This window comes from Ovis aries, chromosome 18 (assembly GCF_016772045.2).
Source record: "Ovis aries strain OAR_USU_Benz2616 breed Rambouillet chromosome 18, ARS-UI_Ramb_v3.0, whole genome shotgun sequence".
Taxonomy (NCBI): Eukaryota; Metazoa; Chordata; class Mammalia; order Artiodactyla; family Bovidae; genus Ovis; species Ovis aries.
The window spans coordinates 7639132-7664675 of NC_056071.1; the positions used below are offsets into that span (position 1 = coordinate 7639132).

At 41.2% G+C, this 25544-nt stretch overlaps 1 protein-coding gene across 6 annotated transcripts in view; it reads left to right on the top strand.

Annotated features, from left to right (window-relative positions):
* The window catches only part of LOC101111912 (protein FAM169B), a 91964-nt gene that overhangs the window by 54000 nt on the left and 12420 nt on the right, over nt 1–25544 (top strand). For all 6 annotated transcript variants that reach the window (XR_009597311.1, XR_009597310.1, XR_009597312.1 and 3 more), the window contains exon 5: nt 87–264. Coding sequence is in view for 2 of the 6 variants with exons in the window: in XM_060401985.1 (XP_060257968.1) it covers nt 87–264 (178 nt within the window). In the remaining 4 variants the exon portion in view is untranslated. The remainder of the gene's footprint in view (nt 1–86; nt 265–25544) is intronic.

Here is a 25544-nt window from a genome sequence, read left to right on the forward strand (position 1 = left end):
GTGGGTTGATTCCAAGCATCGAATTTATTGTGTCTGACTTTCCCTACTTGTCTCACTTAGATGCTCTTTTTGTTTTTCCTTCAAAGGTTCAGTCATTTGGGGAAAGGATTGTGCTTTTCGTTCTGAACGTCGTTATTTTTGGAAGACTAGAAAGGAATTTGGATGATGATGACATGTTTTTTCTACCTCACTCTGTGAAGGAGGAGGCTAAGATTCTGTGGCGAGATGGAGCAGCTGTTGGATTTTACACAACCAAAAGGAAAGGTGAGGGCCATGCGGCCACGTGGGGCCACCACCCCTGCAGGCTTGTGGGGAGGCTCCGGGTGCCTGCCTGCTCAGAGGACGCCCTGAGCACAGACATTCCTTGGAGAGAATCTTCTGGCACGGGAAGTGTCACTAGCTCAGCTGTCATGTAAATAAGCCCAAGGTATGGATTTCGATTTCACCACATTTCTCGTTTTACTGGCAAAGAGGATGGAGATCCCTTACAGCCCTCGGGTTCCCGGGTAGTGCCCCGTCCCCTGTAAAATGGTTGTTGCCATGAATGTTTGTAAAATGACTTTGCAAGCACAATGCTATTCATTTCTTTTCTTTAATGTTACCAGTTTGCTCTCAGGAAAAACACCATTGCTAATAGCTGACATGTGGTGCAAAGGCACACTGAATGCCAAGATTTATAGACATTACCTCAGAAAAGAGGGAGGTCGGCCACGATAGCGAGGTTAGGGTAAAGCCCTGGGACTTGATTTTAGGGGTGGTGAGGAGCAGGGTGTGCTCTTTTGTCTAAGGGATCACGCTCTTCTTCAACATGGCTTTCTTTAATAGTTCCTTTGACTTTGAAAGTTCTGTCAATATCTCTGACCCAGCTGGTCAGGCCCTATCATTTAATTCTTACAAAGTTCTGAATTTTAGCAAAAGTGAAATTCCCAAGTACATCACCACAGATGTGCTATTATCTCAGTTGAGTGTTTTTCCCCTGGGGATTCAAAGGCTACTATCATGGTTTTGAGCTGTGTTCACATGTGTATCTGTTCCACGTGTCCAGGATGGAATACATCTGCATTCCTCACTTTTTTCCTTCCCTCGGTGTGGTGTGAGACAACTTGTGTCTCATGCAGACAAGCCGTGTAGGTCATTATTTGTTAGAGTCGATCATAGAGGCAGAGGCACCCGTGTCTATCAGCTCCTTGGGTCATTGAGAGCCGTTTGTCCTTCGATTTTGATGTACGGTTTCACTCCTTGGGGTGGCTATGTTCTCTAGTCATTCATTTAGATAGACCAAGGGATCTGGAGAAGCCTCAGAGAGGAAGTATTTTGGTAATTCCTTTTCTCGGGCGACTCATTTGCTGTCATCTGCTACCAAATGGCTTGTGTTCAGTTTGTGGCAAAATCCTTTGTGCTATAAATGTCCTACTAACAGTAACGAAAACTGTTAATAGATTCGGACTTGATGTGTGAGCCACGGTTTAGGGGCAGAAAGAGCTTGCCAGTGCTGCTGTTGCTGCTGGTCTCCGTGATATCCCAGACTTTGTTCCAAGAGAATCAAGCAGAGGTTGGGTGTGATGTCTCATTCATCTCAAGGCAGACCCAGAACTATGGCGTGGAAGGAGGATATTAAGCTGTTGAATTGAGGCAGATCAGACTCGGTGCTTGGATTTCTGCCTCCTCTTTGTTTCTCATGAATTCTACAAATCTGATGGAAAGTTCTCTGCTTGGGATTCCTTGGTGGCTCAGACGATGCAGAATCTGCCTGCAATGCAGGAGACCTGGGTTCAATCCCTTGGTTAGGAAGATCCCCTGGAGAAGGAAATGGCAACCCACTCCAGTATTCTTGCCTGGAGAATTCCATGGACAGAGGAGCCTGGTGGGCTACAGTCCATGGTGTCGCAGAGAGTCAGACATGACCGAGTGACTAATAGTTTCACACTCATTTTCTCTGAAGCTGCTTACTAGGTCTCGTTTTCACCCATGACCCATGAACTGATATTTTTTAAGTGGCAATTGACTGTTAGTCACCCAGAAACTGAGTTTAAGAAGTATCAAATGAATAGAAAATTCAGTAAATAAAAAGTATTTTTCTGACAATTAAAACCATTTTTTTAAAGTGCTTATTTCTGGATTAGCTTGTTTTTTGGAGAGCCAGAATAAAAGTATTTCTGTGGAGTAGTTACATAGACTTTGCTACCATCATTGTTTGAGAGTTTCAGTCACTTCGCATGCTTGCTTGTCCTCGGTGATTCTGCAATTTGGTATCTGATATCTAATTTTGATTTTAATTTGCATTTTCCTAATGGTATTATCATGTTTTCATGTGCTTTTCTGATGGTCATATATCTTCTTAGGTGAAGTGTCTGTTCAGATATTTTTGCCTATTTTTTTAATTGGGTTGTTTGTTTTCCCATTAATATTACTGAGCACTGAGTATTCTTTATATGTTACGCTCTCTGTTCATCAGATATATTTTGAAAACATTTTCATTTTGGCATAATTTTTTCAGAGCACAGAAGTTTTAAATTTTAGTGCAACCTAATTTATCATTTACCAAATGTCATTATAATTCAGCTCAAACTATTTTCCAATTTACTTTATGATTTTGATGGTTTCTTAAAAAGTAAGTTTTTAATTTCCAGATATTTGTGAGCATTTCCAGATGTTTTATTTTTTGTTGATTTTTAATTTAATTCTGTCGCAATAATATAATACAGTCTGCAACATTTTAATATTTTGCAACCTATTGAGAGTTGTTTTATAGTCCTGTATGTGGTTTATCTTGGTAGATACTCCATATGGACTTGAAAGTGGGTGTATTTTGCAGGTATTGGGTTTCATGTTTTGAAAATGTTAGTTAGATTAAGATGATTGATACTGTCATTCAATATTCTTACTAATATTTTTACCTGATTGTGAAGTTCTGCGGGAAGTATGTTAAAGTCTTTGTGACTGTGGGTTCACCTCTTTCTTCTTTTAGTTCTGTCCGTATTTTGTACTTCATGTATTTTGGAATTTTGTCATTAATCACATCTACATTATAATTGCTATATTTGTCTGATGTATTGACCATTTTGTCGTTATGAAGTGGCCCTCCACTTGTCTTCAGTGATATCTCTTGTTATGAAATTTATTTTCTCTGCTATTAATACAGCCACTTCATCTTCTTATGCTTACTGTTTGCACGGAATATATTCTTCCTAGCCTTTTACTTTTAGTCGTTTATGTCTGTATATTTAAAGCATGTGTTTTGTTGACAGCATCAAATTGGGTCTTAGATTTTAAATCTAGTTTTAATAATCTCTGTCTTTTGATTGGAATATTAGTCTATTTCCATTTAATTATTGATATGGTTGTACTTAGATCTTCTCTGTTGCGACTTGCTTTCTGTCTTCTGTTTCTTTTTTTCTCTGTTCTTCTTCTCCTGTCTTATTTTGTTTTAATCAGATTTTTTTACTGTTTCATTTTCATTTCTTTCTTGGCATTCTAGCTTTATATTTTTGCACTTTTAAAAGTTGTTGCTCTAGAGATTACATATGCATCTTAAACTTAGATTAACTTAGAGTGCATATTGAATTACTTAAGGTAAAATATAGAAACCCTGCAATAGTATATTTTTATGCACCTATCATTTCATAGTGCTGTTGTTGTGTTGATATATTAGATGTTTGTTATAAACCTGTTGCTACTGACATAAATTTTAATTTAGATAGTTATGTCTTTTAAAGGTATAAAGAAAAAATATGTAATTTAGAACTGTTTATCCAGCTATTTACCATTAAAATTTTTTTGTATAGGTTCCAGTTGCCCTTCAGGCTAAAGTTCTTCCTTTAAAATTTCTTGTAGGGAGTTGATGGCAATAAAATCTCTCAGGTTTTGTTTATTGAAAATGTCTTTATTTCACTTACATATTTGAAGTGTTGTTTATCCAGTTGTAGAACAGTTAGTGAGACCTTTTTTCCTTCAGAAATTGAATATATTGTTCCAGTATCTTCTGGCTTTCATAGTCTTTGGTGAGAAGTCAGCAATTAATTTATTGTTGTTCTTCACACATAAAATGGCATTTTTCTCTGAATGCTTTCAAGTCTTTCTCTTTAGCTTTTTTTTGCAGTTTAACTGTGATTTTTCTAGGAGTGATTTTATTTTCATTTCTTTTTGGGGCTTTGTTGAACTTTCTGAATCCAGTTTCCTACCAAATTTGGGAAGATTTTGGTGATTAGTTCTTCAAATTTTTATGCTCTTTTCTTTATCTGGGATTCCAGTTATATGTATGTTGGGGTGCTTCATATTGTCTTGTAGTCTCGGAGATTTGGTTTATTTTTATTCAAACATTTCCCACTTTTTTGGTTGGATAATTTCTGTTGATCTGTATTCAGGTTTATCTGCCATCTCCAAACTGTCGTTGAGCTTATTTAAAGATTTCAGTTATTGTAGGTTTGACCTGTATAATTTCTATTATGTATAGTTTCTATTTCTCTGTTGAGATTCTCTGTTTATTCATTGAGCATATCTTTCCCTTTAATTTAAAGAATTACTTTAATTCTTTGAACATATTTGTAAAGTCATTTTGAGTGCTTTGTCTGCCAAATCTGACATCTGGGCCTGTTTAAAAGCAGTTATATTAGAGTGACAGCGACGTGGTGGAATAAAAAGCTCCCCTTCAGTCTACACCCAGTAAAGCATTTGCAGTTCAGCAAAAGTGCCTCTGGTCAACACACCAGTATGGTGGAAAATTCTGCACGTCTGTACATTTAAAGCTGGCTGGACTGGAACGCAGAGGGAAGGCAGAGCTAGGGAGCAGCAGCCTGGCTCTCTGGCTGTGGGAGCTGAGCCCCTCGTCCAGAGAACAGATAGCAACAGGGGGTGAGGGAAAGCAACCCTGGCCTCTGAGGTGCTGGTCCAACCCGGACTCCTTCCTGCCAGTGTCCTCCCCTGTGGCAGCAGAGTCTGCAACTCAGGGATGCTGGGCACCAGGGAAGAGAGCACAGCCAGTGATATTGGCAGCAAGAAGGCCTCAGTGGCCCCTGGAGACACGAGAAGCAATAACGAGGATGCAGAGCCACTCCTCCGACAGAAGTGGTAGAGGATAGAACGGACCAACACGCAAATGTAATTGGAGGTTGCTCACACGACTGAGCGACTTCACTTTCACTTTTCACTTTCATGCATTGGAGAAGGAAATGGCAACCCACTCCAGTGTTCTTGCCTGGAGGATCCCAGGGACGGGAGAGCCTGGTGGGCTGTGGTCTATGGGGTCGCACAGAGTCGGACACGACTGAAGCGGCTTAGCAGCAGCAGCAGCAGCAGGAGGTAAGGAAAACCATAACCTTGTGCTATTGCGCCACCTACTGGAAAACAAAAGACCGAATTTCTGCCCTGTTGAATCAGAATCAAGCAGAAAGATACTACTTCAGATGTAGTGACCGGGGAACAGCTCATCAAGTGCCGTGAAGAACGAAAGTAACACCATACCACCAAAGGAAAATGACATTTCTCCAGAAGCCAAATTTAAAGTCATGGAATATCACAATTTAACTGACAAAAAATTCAAAAGAGGTGTCATGAAGAAATTCATTGAGTAACAAGAAAACTCAGAAAGGCAGTTCAGTGAGCTCAGGAATAAAATTAGTGATCAGAAGTAATACATTACTAAAGACTCTAAAAAAATCAAGCAGAAATTCTGGAGCTGAATAACTCAATAAATGAGATAAAGAATGCATTAGAAAGCACTGGAAATGTTTCAGATCATATGGAAGAGAGAAGTAGTGAGTTCAAAGACAGAAATCTATAAATGATGCAAATATTAGAGGAAAGAGAAATAAGGCATTAAAAAATAAGGACATTCTATGAGAGCTATCCAGCTTTATGGGAAGGGTAAACATGAGGGTAGTGTGTATCCCAAAAGGAGAGGAGAGGGAGAAGGGAGCAGAGAGATTCCTTAAAGAAATCAAAGCTGAGTTCTCAAACCTGCACAAGAAATTGGGTAAGCAAGTCCTTAAAACTAAGAGAACACCTAATTGCCTCAATGCAAAAAGACCTTCTTTAAGACAAACTATCTTAAAACTATCAAAAATCAATGACAAAGAATTAATTTTAAAGGCAGACAGAGATGAGGGGGATGATGATAACGTCCAGAAACACCCACAAAGTCTAGCAGCAGATTTCTCAGCAGGAAGTCTACAGGCCGGAAAGGAGGAGAATGATATTTTAAAGATACTGAAAGATACAAAATGTCACCTGAAAATACTTTATCCAGAAATATTATCACTCAGATATAAAGGTGAAATAAAGACTTCCTGAGATAAATAAAAATTGAGGGAGTTCACCAACACTAGATATGCCTTACAGGAAATGTTCAAAGGAGTTTTTCTGCCAGAACCAAAAAGGTAAAAGGACAGAAAAGCAAGTTAATAAATATGAATAGAATCAAAAAATTATAACTGTTTATCAGAATCAGTTTTAAACATTTTAGTATAGCATAAAGGTTAAAGGGGGAAAATCAGAAAAAATAATAACTAGAGCCACGGCCATTTGAACATGAAAAGGGATAGTTTGGAAAAAACAAAAATAGAGAAGGAGAAGCAGGGAAAGGACAAGAACCCTATAGGTAAATGAAGATAAGATGCTATCAGCAGGACAAGGATTATTGTATCTATGGGATGTTTTATACAAGCCTCATGGTAACCACAAAACATAAATCTAGAACAGAGGCATGAAGCGTAGAAAAGGAGGAAACTGTGAAAAAATGTAGAAAACCACAAAACCGAGATGACAGGCTGGAACACAAAGAAAAAGAAGCCAGCAGTGATATAGAGAAACCAGCAACGAAAGATGGAATGGCAGTACTAAGTCCTTATTCATCAGTAATTACCCTGAACGCAGATGGAGTGCATTCACCCCTCAGAAGACACAGAGTGGCTGTGTGGATTAAAGAACAAGAACCAACTTGTTACTGGAGATTCCAGGAGACTCACTTCAGCTCTGAAAATAAACATAGGCTAAGAGTGAAGGGTTGGAAGATGGTGTTCCAAGGAAATGGCAGCCGAAAGAAAGTGGGTGAAGCCATACTCAGCAGACAAAATAGACGTAAAGTCAAACAATTTACCAAGAGACCAAAATGGGTGGTATGTAAAAATAAAGGGATAAGGGGGACAGTTTATCAAGAAAACAGTATAGTGGTTGACACACACACACACATACACACACACATATACATATGCATTTAACATAAGGGCACCAAAATATATATAATTGTTAACACACCTAAAGGGAGAAATTGACAGCAACACCATAATAGTGGGGGACTTCAACATCTCTTTTACATCCGTGGCTAAATCATCCAGACAAAAAAGTCAACAAGGAAACTGGGCCTTAAGTGAAACATTAGACCAGATGGATTGGATAGATTTGTACAGACATTCCATCCAAAAGCAGCAGAACACACATTCTTAAGAGCACATGGAACTTTCTCAAGGGTAGGCCATATGTTGGGACACAAAACAAGTCTCAGTAAATTTAAGAAGACTGAACTCATATCAAGCATCTTTTCTGATCACCGTGGTATGGTATGAAACGAAAAGTCAGCTACAAGAACAAAGCTGGGAAAATCACAGATGTGTGGAGACTGAACAAAGTGTTACCGAGTGGCTGTTAAGTCAATGAAGAAGTCAAAGGAGAAATAAAAAACCACCTGAAGGTCAAAGGAAGATGAAAAGACAACATAGCAAAATTTATAAGATGTAGCAAAAGTGGTACCAAGAGGGAAGTTTATAGCAAAACAGGCCTACCTCAAGATACGAGAAAAATCCTAGAGGGAAGTTTATAGCAAAACAGGCCTACCTCAAGATACAAGAAAAATCCTAATCAACAATCAGAACTTACACTGAAAGGAAGGAGAAGAAAAAGAACAAAGAAAGCCCAAAGTCAGTAGAAGGAGAGAAATAATAAAATCAGAAATGAAAGAGGAGAAATAACAATGTATACCACAGAAACACCAAGGGTTACAAGAGAATATTATGAACAGCTATATGCCAACAAATTGGACAACCTAGAAGAAACGCACAGATTCTTAGAATTGAACAAGTGTCCAAGGCTGCATCATGAATAAATAAAAAATCTGAATAGACTGATCATAATACAGAGATTGAAACAGTAGTCAGAAGCTCCCACCAAACAGAAGTTCAGAACCAGGCAGCTTCACAGGTGAATTCTACCAACTATTCAAAGCTTTAAGGCCTGTCTTCCCCAAACTATTCCAAAATATGTAATAGAAGGGAATGCTTTCTAACTCACTTTGCAAGGACAGAATCACTCTAATACAAAAATCAGACAAAGACAACACACGTATATACACATACGCAGAGTGATGAACATAGTCCAATATCTCTGATGAACATAGTTGTAAAAATCCTCAACAAGATATTAGCAAAGAAACTCCAATAATGCATTAAAAGCTTTGTGTCCCATGATCAAATGGGATTTGTTCCAGAGGTGCAAGAACAGTTCAATGTAGGGACTTCTCTGGTAGTCCAGTGGTTAAGAATCCACCTTCCCATGCAAGGGATACAGGTTCAATCCTTGGCTGAGGAACTAAGAGCCCACATGCCATGGGGCAACTAAGCCTGTGTGCCACAGCTAAGGCTCAATACAGTCAAAAATAAATACATAAATATTTAAAAGATGGTTCAACATATGCAGATCAGTCAGCCTGATGCAGCGCATAAACAAATTGAAGGATAAAAACATACAATTATCTCTGTAGACGTAGAAAATCAGCTGATAAGATTAAACGTCCCCTTATGATAAAAATTCTCAATAAAGTGATGTAGAAGGGACATCAATTTAGTTCAGTTCAGTCGCTCAGTCGTGTCCAGCTCTTTGTGACCCCATGGACTGCAGCAGCAAGGCCTCCCTGTCCATCACTAACTCCTGGAGCTTACTCAAACTCATGTCCATTGAGTCGGTTAGCCATCCAACCATCTCATCCTCTGTCATCCCCTTCTCCTCCCACCTTCAATCTTTCCCAGCATCAGGGTCTTTTCACATGAGTCAGTTCTTCACATCAGGTGGCCAAAGTATTGGAGTTTCAGCTTTAGCATCAGTCCTTCCAAAGAATATTCAGGACTGATTTCCTTTAGGATGACTGGTTTGATCTCCTTGCAGTCCAAGGGACTTTCAAGAGTCTTCTCCAACACCACAGTTCAAAAGCATCAATTCTTTGGTGCTCAGCTTTCTTACAGTCCAACTCTCACATCCATGCATGCCTACTGGAAAACCCATAGCTTTGACTAGATGGACCTTTGTTGGCAAAGTAACGTCTCTGCTTTTTAACATGCTGTCTAGGTTGGTCATAACTTTCCTTCCAAGGAGTAAGTGTCTTTTAACTTCATGGCGGCAATCACAATCTGCAGTGATTTTGGAGCCCCTCAAAATAAAGTCTGTAACTGTTTCCACTGTTTCCCCATCTATTTGCCATGAAGTGATGGGACCAGATGCCATGATTTTAGTTTTCTGAAAGTTGAGTTTGAAGCCAACTTTTTCACTCTCCTTTTCCCTTTCATCAAGAGGCTCTTTAGTTCTTCGCTTTCTGCCATAAGGGTGGTGTCATTGGCATATCTGAGGTTATTGATATTTCTCCTGGGATCTTGACTGCTGGGACATATGTAAACATAATATAGGTCATATTTGGTAATCTTACCACCAACATCACACTCAATCATGAAAAACTGAAAGCTCTCTCTTGAAAATCAGGAACAAGACCAGAACAAGACTCTTGCCACTCTTATTTAACATAGTATTGGAAGTCCGAGCAAGGGCAGTTAGGCCAGAAAAAGAAATAAAAGGTATCCATTTTAGAAAAGAAGAAGTAAAACTCTTTGTGGATAACATGATTTTATATTAATGTATAGAATACCCTTAAGATTCTACCAAAGAACTATTAGCCATAATCAGCAGATACAGTGAAGTCGGAAGGTACAAATTCAGCATACAGAAATGTGCTGTGTTCCTATATGCTAACAATGAACTAGCAGAAAGAGAAATTAAGAAAACAATTCTACTTATAATTGCCACAAAAAGCATCAAATACCTAGGAATAAATTTGACCTGGAGGTAAAAGACCTGAAATGAAAGAAGACACAAATAAATGGAAAGATATTCTGTGCTCATGAATTGGGAGAATTAACATGGTTAAAATGTCCATATGACCTAAAGCAATCTACAGATTTAGTGTAATCCCTATCAAAATACCAAGAATATTTTTCACAGAAATTAAACCAAAAAAATCTAGAATTTATATGGAACCACAAAAGACTTGAAATAGCCAAAGGCATCCCGCGAGAAAGGACAAAGCTGGAGAGACCACATTTTCTGATTCCACACTCTGTTTACAAAGTATGGGGACTGAAACAGCATGGTCTTTGCAGAAAAAAGTACATAGGTCAATGGAATGGAATTGAGAACCCAGACATAAACTCACACACATAAAATCTATTAAGTTATAACAAAAGAGCAAAGAACATACAATGAGGAAAGGATTGTTTCTTTAGTCAATGGTGCTGGGGACAGCCAACATGAACAGAGGTGAAATTGCACACTCTCTCACCCTACACCCCCAAATCAACTCAAAATGGATTAAAGACTTGGATGAAAGGCCTGAAACCATAAAACTTCTAGAATAAAATATAGGCAGCACGCAGTTTGACTTTGATTTTTGCAATCCCTGTCTAGATATGTTTCCTCAGGCAAGAGAAACAGCTGCAAAAGAGATCAACAAAATGAGAAGATTACCTACCAACTGGGAGAAGATACTTGTAAATATACATATTATAAGGTGTTAATATGCCAAATATATAAAGAACTCATACAGTTCAACCACCGAAAAATAAACAACTTGGTTTTAAAAAATGGACAGAATATCTGAAAGAGACTTTTTTCCCACAGAAGACATACAGATGGCCAACAGGCATATGAAAGGATGTTTGACATCACTAATTATCAGGAAGTGCAAATCAGAACCACAATGAGGTATTACTTCATGCCTGTTGGAATAGCTGTTATCAAAAAGGCAAGAAATAGCAAGTGTTGGCAAGGATGTGGAGAAAAGGGAACTGCATGCTCCCATATACTGTGGGTAGGAGCATGAATTGGTGTAGCCACTATGGAAAACAGTTGGGAGATTACCGAAAAATTCAGAATAGAACTATTCTGTCATCCAGCTGTCCTATATCTGAGTATGCAAAGAATATGAAAACACTAATTCAAAGAGATACATGCACCCCTGTGTTCATCACGGCATTCTTCACGATAGCCGAGATATGGCAACAACTTAAGTGCCCATCAGCAGATGCATGGACACAGGTGTGGCAGATAGACACAGTGGAATACTACACAGCCGTAGAAGATGAAACAGTGCCCTTTCTGACAACATGAGCAGACCCTGAGGGCGTTATCCTAAATGAAATAAGTGAGATGGAGAAAGACAAATGCTGCAGAATTTCTCATATGGGAAATAACGTAAAAACATATGGGAATTTCTCATATGGGAAATAATATGAAAACAAACAAAAACCCAAAGTAAATGAACAAACCAAACCTAGTAAGGACAGTTAGATATGGAGACCAGAGTAGTGGCTGCCACAGGGGAGGGGGCGGAAGGGGGAGGGTGAGATGGGTAAAGCGGCTGAACTGTATGGCGAAAAAAATGAAATCAGTTCTTTTGACTATTACCTTTCTTTTTTTCCCTGACCATAGCTCACAATTTCGGGCTTCCCTGGTGGCTCAGATGGTAAAGTGTCTGCCCGCAATGCGGGAGACCCGGGTTCAATTCCTGGGTCAGGAAGATCCCCTGGAGAAGGAAATGGCAACCCATTCCAGTATTCCTGCCTGGAAAATCCCACGGACCAAGGAGCCTGGTGGGCTACAGTCCGTGGGGCCGCAAAGAGTCGGACACGACTGAGCGACTTCACTTTCACCTTTCTTTTTTCCCTGACCATAGGTCACAGTTTCCTGTTTCTTTGCATGTGTTGGTTGAAGACTAGATGTTACACATTGCAGCAACTCTGACTTTTTAAGTATGTGTTTTTGAGGACTTTTGATCTGAGAGGTAGTCAGCTTGCCTGGATTCAAATCACAAGCTCTGTCTCCTTTGATATGTAGCTGCTACTGTGTGTTGGTGCTTTGTCTCATGGCCGCCTCTGTAGCTTAGCTCTGTAGAGGTCTTCTCTGTACCTGCAAAGTTGATGGTTCGACAAGGTTTGGGCGTGGATGCTGTTGACCCCTGTGGTTTCCGTGCCTCTGCTGGCTTTAAGGTCTGTACCCTCACCCATCAAGCCCATTTGGCTTCAGCTTTCTGCCAGCTGAGGAATGTCCTTGGTTAAAAAAGCATCAAACTCATAAAGATCTGATCCTGTGTAGTTCCATCCTTCAAGGCTGGGTATCTCTGGTTTCTGACTTCTTTTGGTTGGGTTCCCTGGGATCTCCTTCACTCGTGTGTAGATAATTTATGAGCCAGGAATTTGGCAGTTGCTCTGAATTAGGGTTTCATTCATTCTGTGGTTTCATGTTGACACTTTGCCTTTAAATTTCTAGCTGCCTGAAAATTTCCTAGTCCTGAAATCTGATCTTTGACACCTTTAGCTGGTCACACTGCAGTTTTTCCTACCAATATTTTCTGTAGCCTTGGGGGTTGAGTTACACCCTGTGGCCAGCAAGCTGCAAACGCACAGGTTTTAGCTATTTTATTTGCAATTTTTTGAAATTAAAATTCCCTCTGGTTTCTATGTGCTTTTGAATGCCCTATGGCATCTGTGAGTGATTTTTTAAAATTCATTTCTTAAATAGTTATTATATATGGGACTCTGCATGACCATTTCATTCTACCACCATCATCTGAGGGCTTCCCTGGTGGCTCAGAGGTTAAAGCGTCTGCCTCCAATGCAGGAGACCTGGGTTCGATCCCTGGGTCAGGAAGATCCCATGGAGAAGGAAATGGCAATCCACTCCAGTATTCTTGCCTGGAGAATCTCATGGACGGAGAAGCCTAGTAGGTTACAGTCCATGGGGTCGCAAAGAGTTGGACACGACTGAGTGACTTTGCCAACCAACCGACTGACTGACCATCATCTGATGAAGACTCTATCCAGGGAAGAATCATAAAATTTTATTCCTTGCTTTCCCATCCCTTTCTATAAGGTAAGAGAGGAATTTACTTTGATGAACTAAAAAATGATTGATATTAGCAACCTGCAGGTAAATTAAGCAAAAAATAATTTAGATAATGAATAGACATAATTTACAATGTTTTATCATTTTACACATATGATTTGTGAAAAAAGTCACTGGCAAGTACATGTGGTTTAATTGACTACAGCAGGAGTTTATAGATCAAAAGTTCAGAATGGTTAATGGTGCGTCTTCAGTCGTGGTCCTATCCTTGGTGCTTGTCACAAAGTCATGTGATGTTGTATTGACGCCTAAATTATGGGCATAGCACATGGCATGCTACACAGCTTTGCGGCAGCTCAATTTCTCTTCATTAATTTGTATTCACATGGGTCAGCTGTTGTTGTTCTGTCAATAAGTTGTGTCCGACTCTTTGTGACCCCATGGACCGCAGCAAGCCAGACTCCTCTTGTCCAGTACTGTCTCTCAGAATTTGCTCAAATTTATGTCCATTGAGTTAGTGATGCTATATAACCACCTCATCCTCTGCTGCCCCTTTCTCTTATTGCCTCCAATCTTTTCCGGCATCAGTCTTTTCCAGGTAATCAGCTCTTCGCATCATGTGGCCAAAGTATTGGAGCTTCATCATCAGTCCTTCCAGTGAACATTGGAAATCAAAGTTGATTTCCTTTAGGATTGACTGATTTGATCTCCTTGAAGTCCAAGGGACTCTCAAGACTTCTCCAGCACAATTTGAAAGCATCAGTTCTTTGGTGCTCAGCCTTCTTTATGGTCCAGCTCTCACATCCATACATGACTACTGGAAAAACCATAGCCTTGAGTATATGGACCTTTGTTGGGAAAGTGATGTCTCTGTTTTTTAATACACTGTCTAGGTTTGTCATAACTTTCCTTTCAAGGAGCAGACATCTTTTAATTTCACATGATTCAGAATATCTATTAATGTAGTTCCAGCGAAGCTGCAGTTTATAGTTTCATTCTGTGAAGAAAAGAAAATGTGCAGATTTATTGCATAAATTGAGTCACAGGAGACTCGTTTCACCTGTTTAAGAGTACATGTTGTTTCTAAACACGTTCCCTTTGGTATGTGTGTGACTTGAAGTGTCATTAAAGAAATTACTGGACAGTAAGATTCATCTATTTTGGCTTTCCAGTTCTGTGAATTTTATAACCACAAGCATGCTTAAAATACAGAATAGTTCACCCCTCTCCAAAGCTCCTTCTTATTCTAGTCTTTTCTACCCCCTCACCCCCACCGATAACCTCTGGAAACCACTGATATGTTCTCTATCAGTATAGTTTTGTCTTTCCTGGAATAGCGCACAGTGGGGTCTTACCGTGTATAACCTTGTGAGACTGACTGTGTTCACTTTTTCACGATGCCTTTGTGAGTTTCCCACATTGGTGTGTCTCTTAGTAGTTTGTGCCTCTTTCGTGTGAGGAAAGCATCCAGTTTTGAAACAAGTGGGTACCTTGTTGTAGGATGAATGAGATCTTTTCAGCTAGACCTCTTTGGGGGAACATTTGTTAATGGGCCAGTTTGAGTTTCTCCCTTAGTTTGATGGTTCTGTCATTGCCTTTCTTACAGAATATTGACACTTTAGTCATTTCATTATTTTATGCTGAAATTCTCCTTAGATAATCAAAATGAGTGGGGATTTACTTTAACTTTGGCCCTCAAGCCATTGGTCTATAAGACTTAGCACTCAAGGGAAGGAAACACTGGATTGGTAAGTGAAGAGTCGGCGAGTTTAAGGCAGAGCTAATACGTATTTTGTATAAAAATATAAAAAGGACACTTTGCATTTCAGATTCCTGAAAGCCCAGTGCTCATACAAGTTGTAAAAATAGGAGCGGCACTTAAAAGTGTTCAGTGGAGTGATTAGGCGTCCAGACAAGCGTGTGACCTATGATGCCTTGAAGTGGCCTCAGCTGACGTGTTGGTCACCAGGCCCTTCTGCTCTCCCATCCCGATACTCCATGTCACAGGCCACTCCTACCCTGTTGTACCCTCAAGCATGGGCCCCTCATGCCAACTTCTGGACTTTAGCAGAGACATGAACAGCAGAACACCGGCTTCCCCATGGCTTAGTGGTAAAGAATCTGCCGGCAATGGAGGAGCCACAGGAGGCCTGGGTTCGACCCCTGGGTCAGGAGGATCCCCTGGAGGAGGAAATAGCAACCCAGCCCAGTATTCTTGCCTGGAGAATCCCCATGGACAGTGGAGCCTGGTGGATGACAGTCCATGGGGTCGCCAGGAGCCGGACATGACTGAAGTGACTTAGCACGGCACACACAGCGTGAGTGGAGTAGTGGGAGGAGTGTGCTGTAGGTTCAGGCACCAACTCACTGTCTGATGAGAAGGGGGTTTCTGTTGTAAGACAGAGAAGGGCTTGCAGGATGGGGTATTGGAAGGGGGCAGGGGACATTCATGGGGTGCAGCCTGGCTTCCTGTGCTGGGTACCCAGAAATTGTCTCGTTCTGATCTTTGCAAGCCAGTTTCCTTTACTTACTTATGCTTCCTGCTTCCTCATAACCTTGCCGTGATGCCTACCCAGCTCTACTCATAGTACCTCAAAGGACTGGGACCTGTCACAGTCCTGGTTTCAGTTCACTCAGAACCTCCTGCGAGTATCTGGTTGCTCCAGCTGGCCTGTGGATCGTGGGTCCACTGTGGTGGCAGGCTTTCGTGGTTCTGATATGGTCCATGAGCCTCAGCTTTTTAGTTGGAGCTGCAGTCGGGGCAATAGTAAAGAAGAACTTGGCTGAGCAGACACCCCATAACCATCCATGAGAGGAACCAGTCGATGAGGTCTCAGCCTGGGCTGGAGTGCTTCTGGTCAGGACCACCCTGCAGCCCTTCACTGATGCACAGTGGATCGCTCATGACAAAATGTTCCAGCGGCATAGTCTGTGCTGCTTGTATATCCTGGGCCACACAAGTCCTCAGACTCTGCCCTAGACCTCTGGGACCAGACCCTCAGCGCTGGAGTGGGACCCAGCCATCTAGGGTTTAATAAGCCCTCCCCGTGGTTCTCATGTTTCATTCTAGAGTTTGAGACCCAGTCACCCAAGGCATGCACTTTTCAGTGGTAGGTTTCTTTTGCTTAAAAATTGTTTTCTACGTTTTGTGTTGTATGAAGTGATAACGTGCAGGGTCCAGCGTTACATTAAACTGAAGCAGTTCTTTCTCTTGTAATTGATAAGTGAGATGAATTACTGATACAGATTTTCTTATGTCAAACCACTCAGGATAAAGCCAGCTTGGCCAAGGTTATTTTCTTTAAGCAAAAAGTTTTTCTTCAATATTTAAAAAATATAGTTTTATCATACCTTTTAAATAAATTCCTGTTATAATAGTCCAATACATAGAAGTAAATGATACTTTTAAAAGAGAAAACAATAACTAGAGCTTATCTCCAGGTATATCTTATTTTGGAGAGGTTCATGTTAATGCATTATTCTCAGTTGTTTTTGAGAAAAGATGTTATTATACAAATAGGATTCTAAACACTTAGTCTTGCTTGTTGAGAGTAATGTTTTTCTGGAGCAGGTGTTGGCAGCTGTGGCCCAGAGACCAAATTCTGCCTGTTGCCTATTTTTGTAAATAAAACTTTATTGGAACAGAGCCTCTGCCCATTCATATTGCACATGGGTGATTTTGCACTGCAACTGCAAGGGTGAGTGGTTGCCCCCAGAGCCTAAAGTATTTTCTGCTTGGTCCTTACAGAAGAAGTTTGCCAGTGTCTGTTCTAGAGAATACAATTAAAATGTTTCATACTTTAAAGAAAATGATTTTATCCCGATTGATGTTAGTAATGCTCCTTGATGGGGAGAATTCGGAAACATCTAGGTCACTTACTGGTATCATAATAGGTGATCAGCTGCTCCAGGTGCCCAGGGAGTCTGGCTCTAACTTTGTGAAGTGGACTCACGACAGACATGCCAAAAATGTTATGGCAAAATATCGTCATGAAAAGATAGTGTAAATGATGAGCAAATGTTAACACTAGTTTTGCTGCTTCTGTTTAGAGTTTCCCTGGTTTAGGAGTATCCCAAATATCTTTATTATTTGCACCTGATCTCTTGGACTAGCAGCTGTGACTACTTGGCCTGAACTGGATTATTTAGAGCAACGCCTTAACTTTCCTGATGTCTAGGCCTGTAGTAGCAAGACGGTTGGGCAGTGGGAATGCCCTGTGGCATTTAAATTTGTCTTACCACTTGTCTTTTATATCTTCTTCCTTCCTGACCAGTCTCTTTTTGAAGCAGATACAGTTTCTTCTGCTTCTTCCTGGCTGTCCGCTGCTATCACTTCCCTGAGTGCATTGTCTGTGAAATCTGTCTTGGGTCTCCCAAAGTGAAAGTGAAAGTCACTCAGTCGTGTCTGACTTTTTGTGATGCCATGGACTGTATAGTTCATGGAATTCTCCAGGCCAGAGTACTGGAATGGGTGGCCTTTCCCTTCTCCAGGGGATCTTCCCAACTCAGGGATCGAACCCAGGTCTCCTGCTTTGCAGGCAGATTCTTTACCAGCTGAGCCACAAGGGAAGCCCAAGACTTACTCCTTTTTTCCTGGAGTGACAGTCTTCCTCCTTGTCTTTGATCTGCTATGGTTCATGTTCAGGGGTTAGCCTGCTGGTGCCCCTCCTTTACTCTCTGGTGGGCTCCGTCTTGTCCTTACAGAAGGTCCTCCTTCAGGTCCTCCCAAGCTGTTGATGGGAAAGCCCTCTCACTTTGGTGGTGTGTTTGGACCCTGGGATGGTAGTTTCACCCTGGATACCTTCTCGATCATGTGTATCTCCCCCAGCACAGCCTTGGGGGTGAGAAGAGAAACCAGCTCCTCATGGTGATCTAGAGCAGCGGTCCCGAACCTTCTGGCACTAAGTTTTGTGAAGATGGTATTTCCGTGGACCGGGGTGGGGGGGTGGTGATGGTTTTGGGATGATTCAAGCACATTACATTTATTTTGTATTTTATTTCTATTATTATTACATCAGCTCCACCTCAGATCACTGGACATTAGATCCCAGAGTTTGAGGACCCCTGATCTAGAGTAACGTTGTTTACCCTCTTGGGTTTGGTTTGTTAACATTGGTTTAAGCTTTTTTGTCTTATGTTCATGAAGAGCTGTTATTTGTTTAATTATCCTATCTCTGTCTGCTTTTTTTTTTTTTTTTTTTGTGTCTGAGAAGTTTACTCTGTGCTCATAGACTGAGTTGAAGAATACTCTCCTCTCCTCTTCAGTGGTCTGGAAGGCTTTCCTGGAAAAGTTGGCAGAACTTCTCTCTAAAGTCACCTGACCTGGTGTGTTCAGTGTGGGAGGGCTACTGAGTTCAGATTTCCATGGTTATAGGATAGTTTAGCTTTTCTGTTTTTCCATGAGTCAGTTTTTGTGGGTTGTATTATCGTAGGTGGCTTCCCAGCCCAGGTGGTGCTAGTGGTAAAGAACCCACCTGCCCAGGCAGGAGGCTAAGAGACAAGGGTTCAATCCCTGGGTCGGGAAGATCTCCTGGAGGAAGGCATGGCAACCCACTCCACTATTCTTGCCTGGAGAATCCCATGGACAGAGGAGTCCACAGGGTCACACAGAGTTGGACCTGACTGAAGTGACTTAGTGTGCGTGTGTGCACACACACACACACACACACAATCTTAGAAATTTGTCCTTTTCATCTGTTTTCAAATCCATCAGTCTGCAGTTATTTATCAGATTCTTCTACCTTTTAAATTTCTGCCACATGTGTAATGATATCTCTACTTTAATTTCTAATGTGCTTTATGAATTGTGTCCTCTTCCCCGCTTTAGCAACACTTGAATTTTTTAAAAAATGTTTTCTTTTTAATTCACTTCTATCCTTTTGTCTCCTTCCCGGTAATTTCTTTGCTGTGGCGTGAAGACTCCCCATGAGCTGACAGGAGGCCGCTGGGCAGTTGTTACTGACGAAAAAGGAGCCAAGTCCCATGCGTTTAACCTTTCTTGGCCCTGTCAGCTGCCTTGTCTATAAAGTGGGTAGAGTGGGTGAGGTCATAGCTGGGGTTCCTACCAAATGTTCTGTGCTGTGTGGCAAGGTTTCCTGACTATGAGTGGAGTCCATCCATGTGCACAGCTTACTGCCTCAGCCAGTACACAGTCAGGCTGTAATATTCTCACTAGAGTTAATTAATATTCTTATTTAAAGGCAAATTTGTTGGCTTTGGGAATGGCGATGGTTTTGTTTGACCAGCATGAAGGCGTGATGACCCTTCATCAGGCCTTCATGTTGGAGGGCTGGTGGAATGTCCCCCTGCACTGCCTCAGACTTTTATTTTGAAATAGTTTTAGTTTTACAAAAGAGTTGCAAAGGTAAGGTAGACCATTATACCCTTCAGTCACCTTGACCTAACGTTAGTTTCTTTTATAACCATGACAGAATGGTCAGAACTGAGAAACTAGCATTGGCTAATTTTTCCAGCAGTGCGTTCTTCTCCTGTAGGATCTGACTTAGGATTCTTTGCTGCCTTTGATCTTCAGGTCATTTGGGACCATTTCTTGGTTTTCCTTGTCTTTCATGATCTGGACCCTTGAGGAGTGCTGGTCTCTATAACGAGAGTTATGGAATGTGCATTAATGTAGGTTTATATGATATTTTCTTATGATTCACCAGGGTTTGTGGATTTGGGGCACAGTGGAGTGCCCTTTTCCTCAAGTGCTCACATCACGTGTTGGGGCACAGGATATCAACGTTACTACCGATGATATTCACCCTGATCACTCAAGGGGGTGTCTGTCCCTTTTCTATACTATGAATTTATTATTTTTTCCTTTCCTTAATTGTATCTTTCTAATACAATTTATCTTTTCATGCCAATTTTATTAAAGTATAATTTTACATCCCGTAAGAATTGCCAGTGTTAAGTGTACCATGCGATGATTTTTTCCAAGCAAATATAGGGAGTTGCGTAACCGTCACCCCAGTCCCGATTTTGGATGTTTCCATCACCCCCCAAAGTTGCCTGTTGGCGTCAGTCTCTTTCCATCTCAGCTCTGGGGAGCCACTGTTCTGCTCCCTGTCTCTGTCAATTTGCCTTTCCTGGATGTTTCATATGAATGGAAAGATACAGTGTGTGGTCTTCTGCATCTGGCTTCTTTCACTGAGCTTGGTGTTTTTGAGGTTCATCTGCTGCTGCTGTTGCTGCTAAGTCGCTTCAGTCGTGTCCGACTCTGTGTGACCCCATAGACGGCAGCCCACCAGGCTCCCCCGTCCCTGGGACTCTTCAGGCAAGAACACTGGAGTGGGTTGCCATTTCCTTCTCTAATGCATGAAAGTGAAAAGTGAAAGTGAAGTTGCTCAGTTGTGCCTGACTCTTTGCGACCCCATGGACTGCAGCCTTCCAGGCTCCTCTGCCCATGGGATTTTCCAGGCAAGAGTACTGGAGTGGGCTGCCATTGCCTTCTCCAGAGATTCATCTAAATTGTAGCAAATATTAGTATTTCATTCCTTTTTATTGCTCAGTAATGTTTCATGGTATGACTATACCACATTTTGTTTATTTACCACTATAGTGTCTAGTTTTGGCTATTACGAATAATGCTGGTATAAATATTCATATACCCATCTTTGTATGGACATGCATTTGTTTCTCTTAAGTGGGATTCTAGGAGTACAATCAGTGGGTCATCTGGTTAGCATATGTTTTAATTTTTTAAGAAACTGCCAAATTATTTGACAAAGTTTCTATATCCTTATTTATCCTCCCAGCAACATATGAGGCTTCTAATTTCTCCATGTCTTGTCAACACTTGCTTGTCCTTTTTAACAAAATTATTAATTTTAATTAAAGTATAATTTACAATACTTGTGATGGTTTTTGTCATAAATCAGTATGAGTCGGTCACAGCTATACATGTGTGCCCCGATCCTGAACCCCCTCCCACCTCCCTCCCCACTCCATCCTTCCAAGTTGTCCCAGAGCACGGCTTTGGGTGCCCTGCTTCATGCATCAGACTCGCGCAGGTCATCTGTTCTATGTATGGTAATGTTGCAACGCTTTTCCCTCAAATCATCCCATCCTCTCCTCCCACCAAGCCCAAAAGTCTGTTCTTCACGTCTGCATCTCCTTTGTTGACCTGCATGTAGGATTGTTGGTACCATCTTTCTGGATTCCGTGTATATGCGTTAATAAATTATATTTGTCTTTCTCTTTCTGACTTACTTCACTCTGTATAATGGGCTCTAGGTTCGCCCATCTCATTAGAACTGACTCAAGTACATTAATTATAGCCATTTAGTAGGTCAAAAGTGGCATTTCATTGTGGTTTTAATGTACATTTTTAAGTGACTAATATATTGAATATCTATTCATTGGTTATTAGTAATTTGTATGTCTTCTTTGAAGAGATGTCTGTTCAGATCATCCGTCCATTTTTAATTGAGTGTTTCTTTTCTTTTTATTGAATCCTAAGATTTCTTTATATAATCTGAATATGTCATTTATCAGGAATGTGATTTGCAAACATTTTCTTACAGTCGGTGGCTTGCCTTTTTATTTTCTTAGTGGTGTCTTTTGAAGCACACAAGTTAATTTTAATGAAGTCAGATTTGCCAGTTGGTTGTGTTCATTAATGTCAAAACTAAGAATTCTTTGCCTAACCCAAGGTTATGAAGATTTTCTTCTAAAAGCTTTATAGCTCCAGCTCTTACATTATGTCTAGATACATCTTGAATTAATTTTTTATATGATGTGAAGTAAGGATCCAGTTTCATTTAAAAAATACCTTACACATTAAAAAATTAGCATACTTTTAATTTTAGAACAGTTTTTAGGTTTCTAGGAAGACTGAGCAGCAAGTCCCGAGAGCTCCCATCCCCTTCCACACACACTGAGTGCCCTCTCTTATTAACATAGTGCCTTGTGTGGTGCATTTGTTACACTCCATAAGCCAGGATTGACGCGTATATTAGTGTGCTAGGGCTGCTGTAACAAAGCACCTGCACTGCGTGGCTTAAGCAATTAGTTTTCACGTGATTCTGGAAGCTGGAAGTACAGGGTCGAGGTGTAGGCAGATCGGTTCCCCCCGAGGCCTGTGTTTTGCCTCGTGATGGCATCTGCTCACCGTGTCATCTCCTGGCTTTTCTCTGCATGTGCTCATTCTTTGGAACCCCTCTCGTGTCCAAATTTCCTCTTCTTATGAGGACACCAGCTGGCTTAGATTAGAGCCCATCTAAAGACCTCATTTTGAGTTCATCACCTCTTAAAGGCCCTTTCTTCAAATACAGTTGCATTCTGATGTACTGGGGGTTGGGGAGACACAAGTCAATCCATAAAGGATACACCATTATTAACTAAAGTCCATAGTTTACATTAGGGTTCATTCTTCATGTTATACATTCTGTAGGTTTTGACAGCTGTAGGAAGACGTGTTCTATCATTGTAGCATCACACAGAGTAGCTTCACTGCCCTAAAAATCCCATGTTCCACCTATTCATCCTGTGCCCCTCCACCCCCTGACAATCAGTAATACTTTTATTGCCTTCGTAGTCTCAGGTTTTCCAAAATATCATATAACTGTGTTAATAATTATATGGCCTGGGTCAGGAAGAGCCCCTGGATACCAGGGATAGGGTACCCACTCCAGGATTCGGGGGCTTCCCTGGTGGCTCAGATGGTAAAGAATCCATCTGCAATGCAGGAGACCTGGGTTGGGAGGATCCCCTGGAGGAGGGCATGGCAGCCTGCTCCAGTATTCTTGCCTGAAGAATCCCCATAGTCAGAGGAGCCTGGCGGGCTACAGTCCATGGGGTCACAGAGAGTCGGACACGACTGAGCGGCTAAGCACGCAGCCCATCCTTTGCCGACTGGCTTCTTGCACTGAGTAAGATTCTCCATGTCTTTTCATGGCATGAAAGTGCATTTCTTATCAGCACTGAATAATATTCCATCATATGGATGCACCATGGTTTATTTACCCACTCTCCCACTGAAGAATATCTTGGTCGCTTCCAAGTTTATTTTTTATTTATTTGGCTGTGCTGGGTCTTAGTTGCAGCATGTGGGATCTAGATCCCTGATCAGGGATCGAACCTAAGCCCCCTGCATTGGGAGCACAGAGTCTTAGCCACTGGACACCAGGGAAGTCTCACTTCCAAGTTTTAGTAGTTATAAATATGCTGCTGCTGCTAAGTCGCTTCAGTCGTGTCTGACTCTGTGCGACCCCATAGACAGCAGCCCACTAGGCTCCTCTGTCCCTGGGATTCTCCAGGCAAGAACACTGGAGTGGGTTGCCATTTCCTTCTCCAGTGCATGAAAGTGAAAAGTGAAAGGGAAGTCGCTGAGTCGTGCCTGACTCTTAGCAACCCCATGGACTGCAGCCTACCTAGCTCCTCTGTCTTTGACGCTGTAGGCACAAGTTATGAATATAGGTGCTGTACATATTTGTGTGCAGGTTTTTGTGTAGACATAAGTTTTTAACTCCTTCAGGCACAAATAAATGAGCACCACTGCCAGGTCCTGTAGAGAGAGTGGGTTTAGTTTTATAGGAAGCCACCAGCCTGTCATCAGAGTGGCTGTACCATTTGCATTCCCAGCAGTGAAGGAGGGGTCCATTTGTTCCACACCCTCACCAGCATTTGGTGGTGTCAGTTTTCTGGATTTTGGCTTTTCTAAGCATGCAGTCGCGTCTCCCTGGTTTTAAACTTGCGTTTTCCTGATGACGTATGATGTAGAGCATCTTCTCATATGCTTACTTGCCATCTGCATAACTTCTTGGGTGAAATCTCTATGACGGTCTTTGGCTCAGTTTTTAATCAAGTTCTTTGTTTTTTTATTCTTGAGTTTTATGAGTTCTTTGTATATTTTGTATAATAGTTCTTTATCAGATATGTCTTTTGAAGATATTTGCTCCCCCACCAATTTGTGGTGTCTCATTCTCTTGACAGTGTCCTTCTCAGAGTAGAAAATTTTGATTTTAATGAAATTTAGTTATCAATTGTTTTTCATGAATCATTCCTTTGATGCTGCAGGCACAAGTTTATTGCTAAACCCAAGGTCATCGAGGTTTTCTCGTATGTTATCTTCTAGGAGTTTTACAGTTCTGCATGGTCCATTTGTGTCTGTGATCCATTTTCGGCTACATTTTGTGAAGGGTTTCAGGTTGATTCATGGTTTTGCGTGTGACGTCCAACTGTTTCAGCATTGTTTGTTGAAGAGGACTGTTCTTCCGCTATTGACTTTGCTTTCCTCCTTTGTCTGAGAGCAGTTGACCATTTGTGTGGATCTAATTCTGGGCTTTGTTGTGTTCCAGCTTTATTTATTCATTTTTCAATTAATTAGTATTTGGCTTATGGATGTCTAGTCATACTACCACTATTTGTTGAAAAGACCATCTTTCTCCCCCAGTGAGTTACCTTGGTATTTGTCAGAAATTCAGAGCATAAGCGTTTACTTCTGGGCCCGCCCTTCTGCTCCACTCATCTGTAGCTTACACTTGGCCCGTTATCACACTGTCTGAGTACCTTGATTTTATAAGAAGCTTTGAAATTGGGTAGTGTAAAGCCTCCAACTTCACTTTTCTCCTTCCTCCCCACCCCAAACTGTTTTGTTTATCCTAGAGACCCATTTCATGTGAATTTTACTATCAGCTTGTCGATTTCCACAAAAAAAGCCTGCTGGGATTTTGCTAGAATTAAACTTAAACAGATCTGCTTGGGAAGAATTGCCAACTTAACAGTATTGAGTCATCCAGTCCTTGAACATGGAATTTCTCTTCATTTATTTAGATCTTCTTTAATTTCTCTCAACAATGTTTTGTCGTCTTCAGTAATTTAAGGCTCATGCGTCCTTTGTTAAATATATGGAGTATTTACTTCTCTTTTAATGCTGTGTGAGTGGAATTGTATCTTTATGTAATTTTAAGCATTCTTAGCTTTGGAGGACTTTGCTATTTGGGGAACATTGTTCTCATCATCTATGAAAGTTGGAAGTTATATAATTCCAACCAAGTTGGTGCTGTCATTTCAGGTACATTGAGGGTAAAGTATACTTTAGAATTACCATCTCAAGTGACTTGGGGGTTGCTTGTTGGTCATAGATTATTTATTCATTCATTTTGGGCACAAAACCAGCTATTTATTTAGCTCCCATTTCGGTTGGTGCTTTTCTGCGCTAAGCTGGGTTGGCCTGTGTGTCCACAGTCGCCTGATCACCTGTTTCTTAGGACCAGCCAGATGTTGGCTGGCACCATGAGGGTGCCTGGGCCATGTTTCTTGCATGGTGGCAGGCTAGCCCAGGCTTGTTCTCGTGTGAGTGGTAGAGATCGGAGAGAATGGAGAGGCCCTGGACCCTAACAGGCCCGGGCTCAGAGCTGGTGTGCTTTTGACAGCTTCATTCTGTG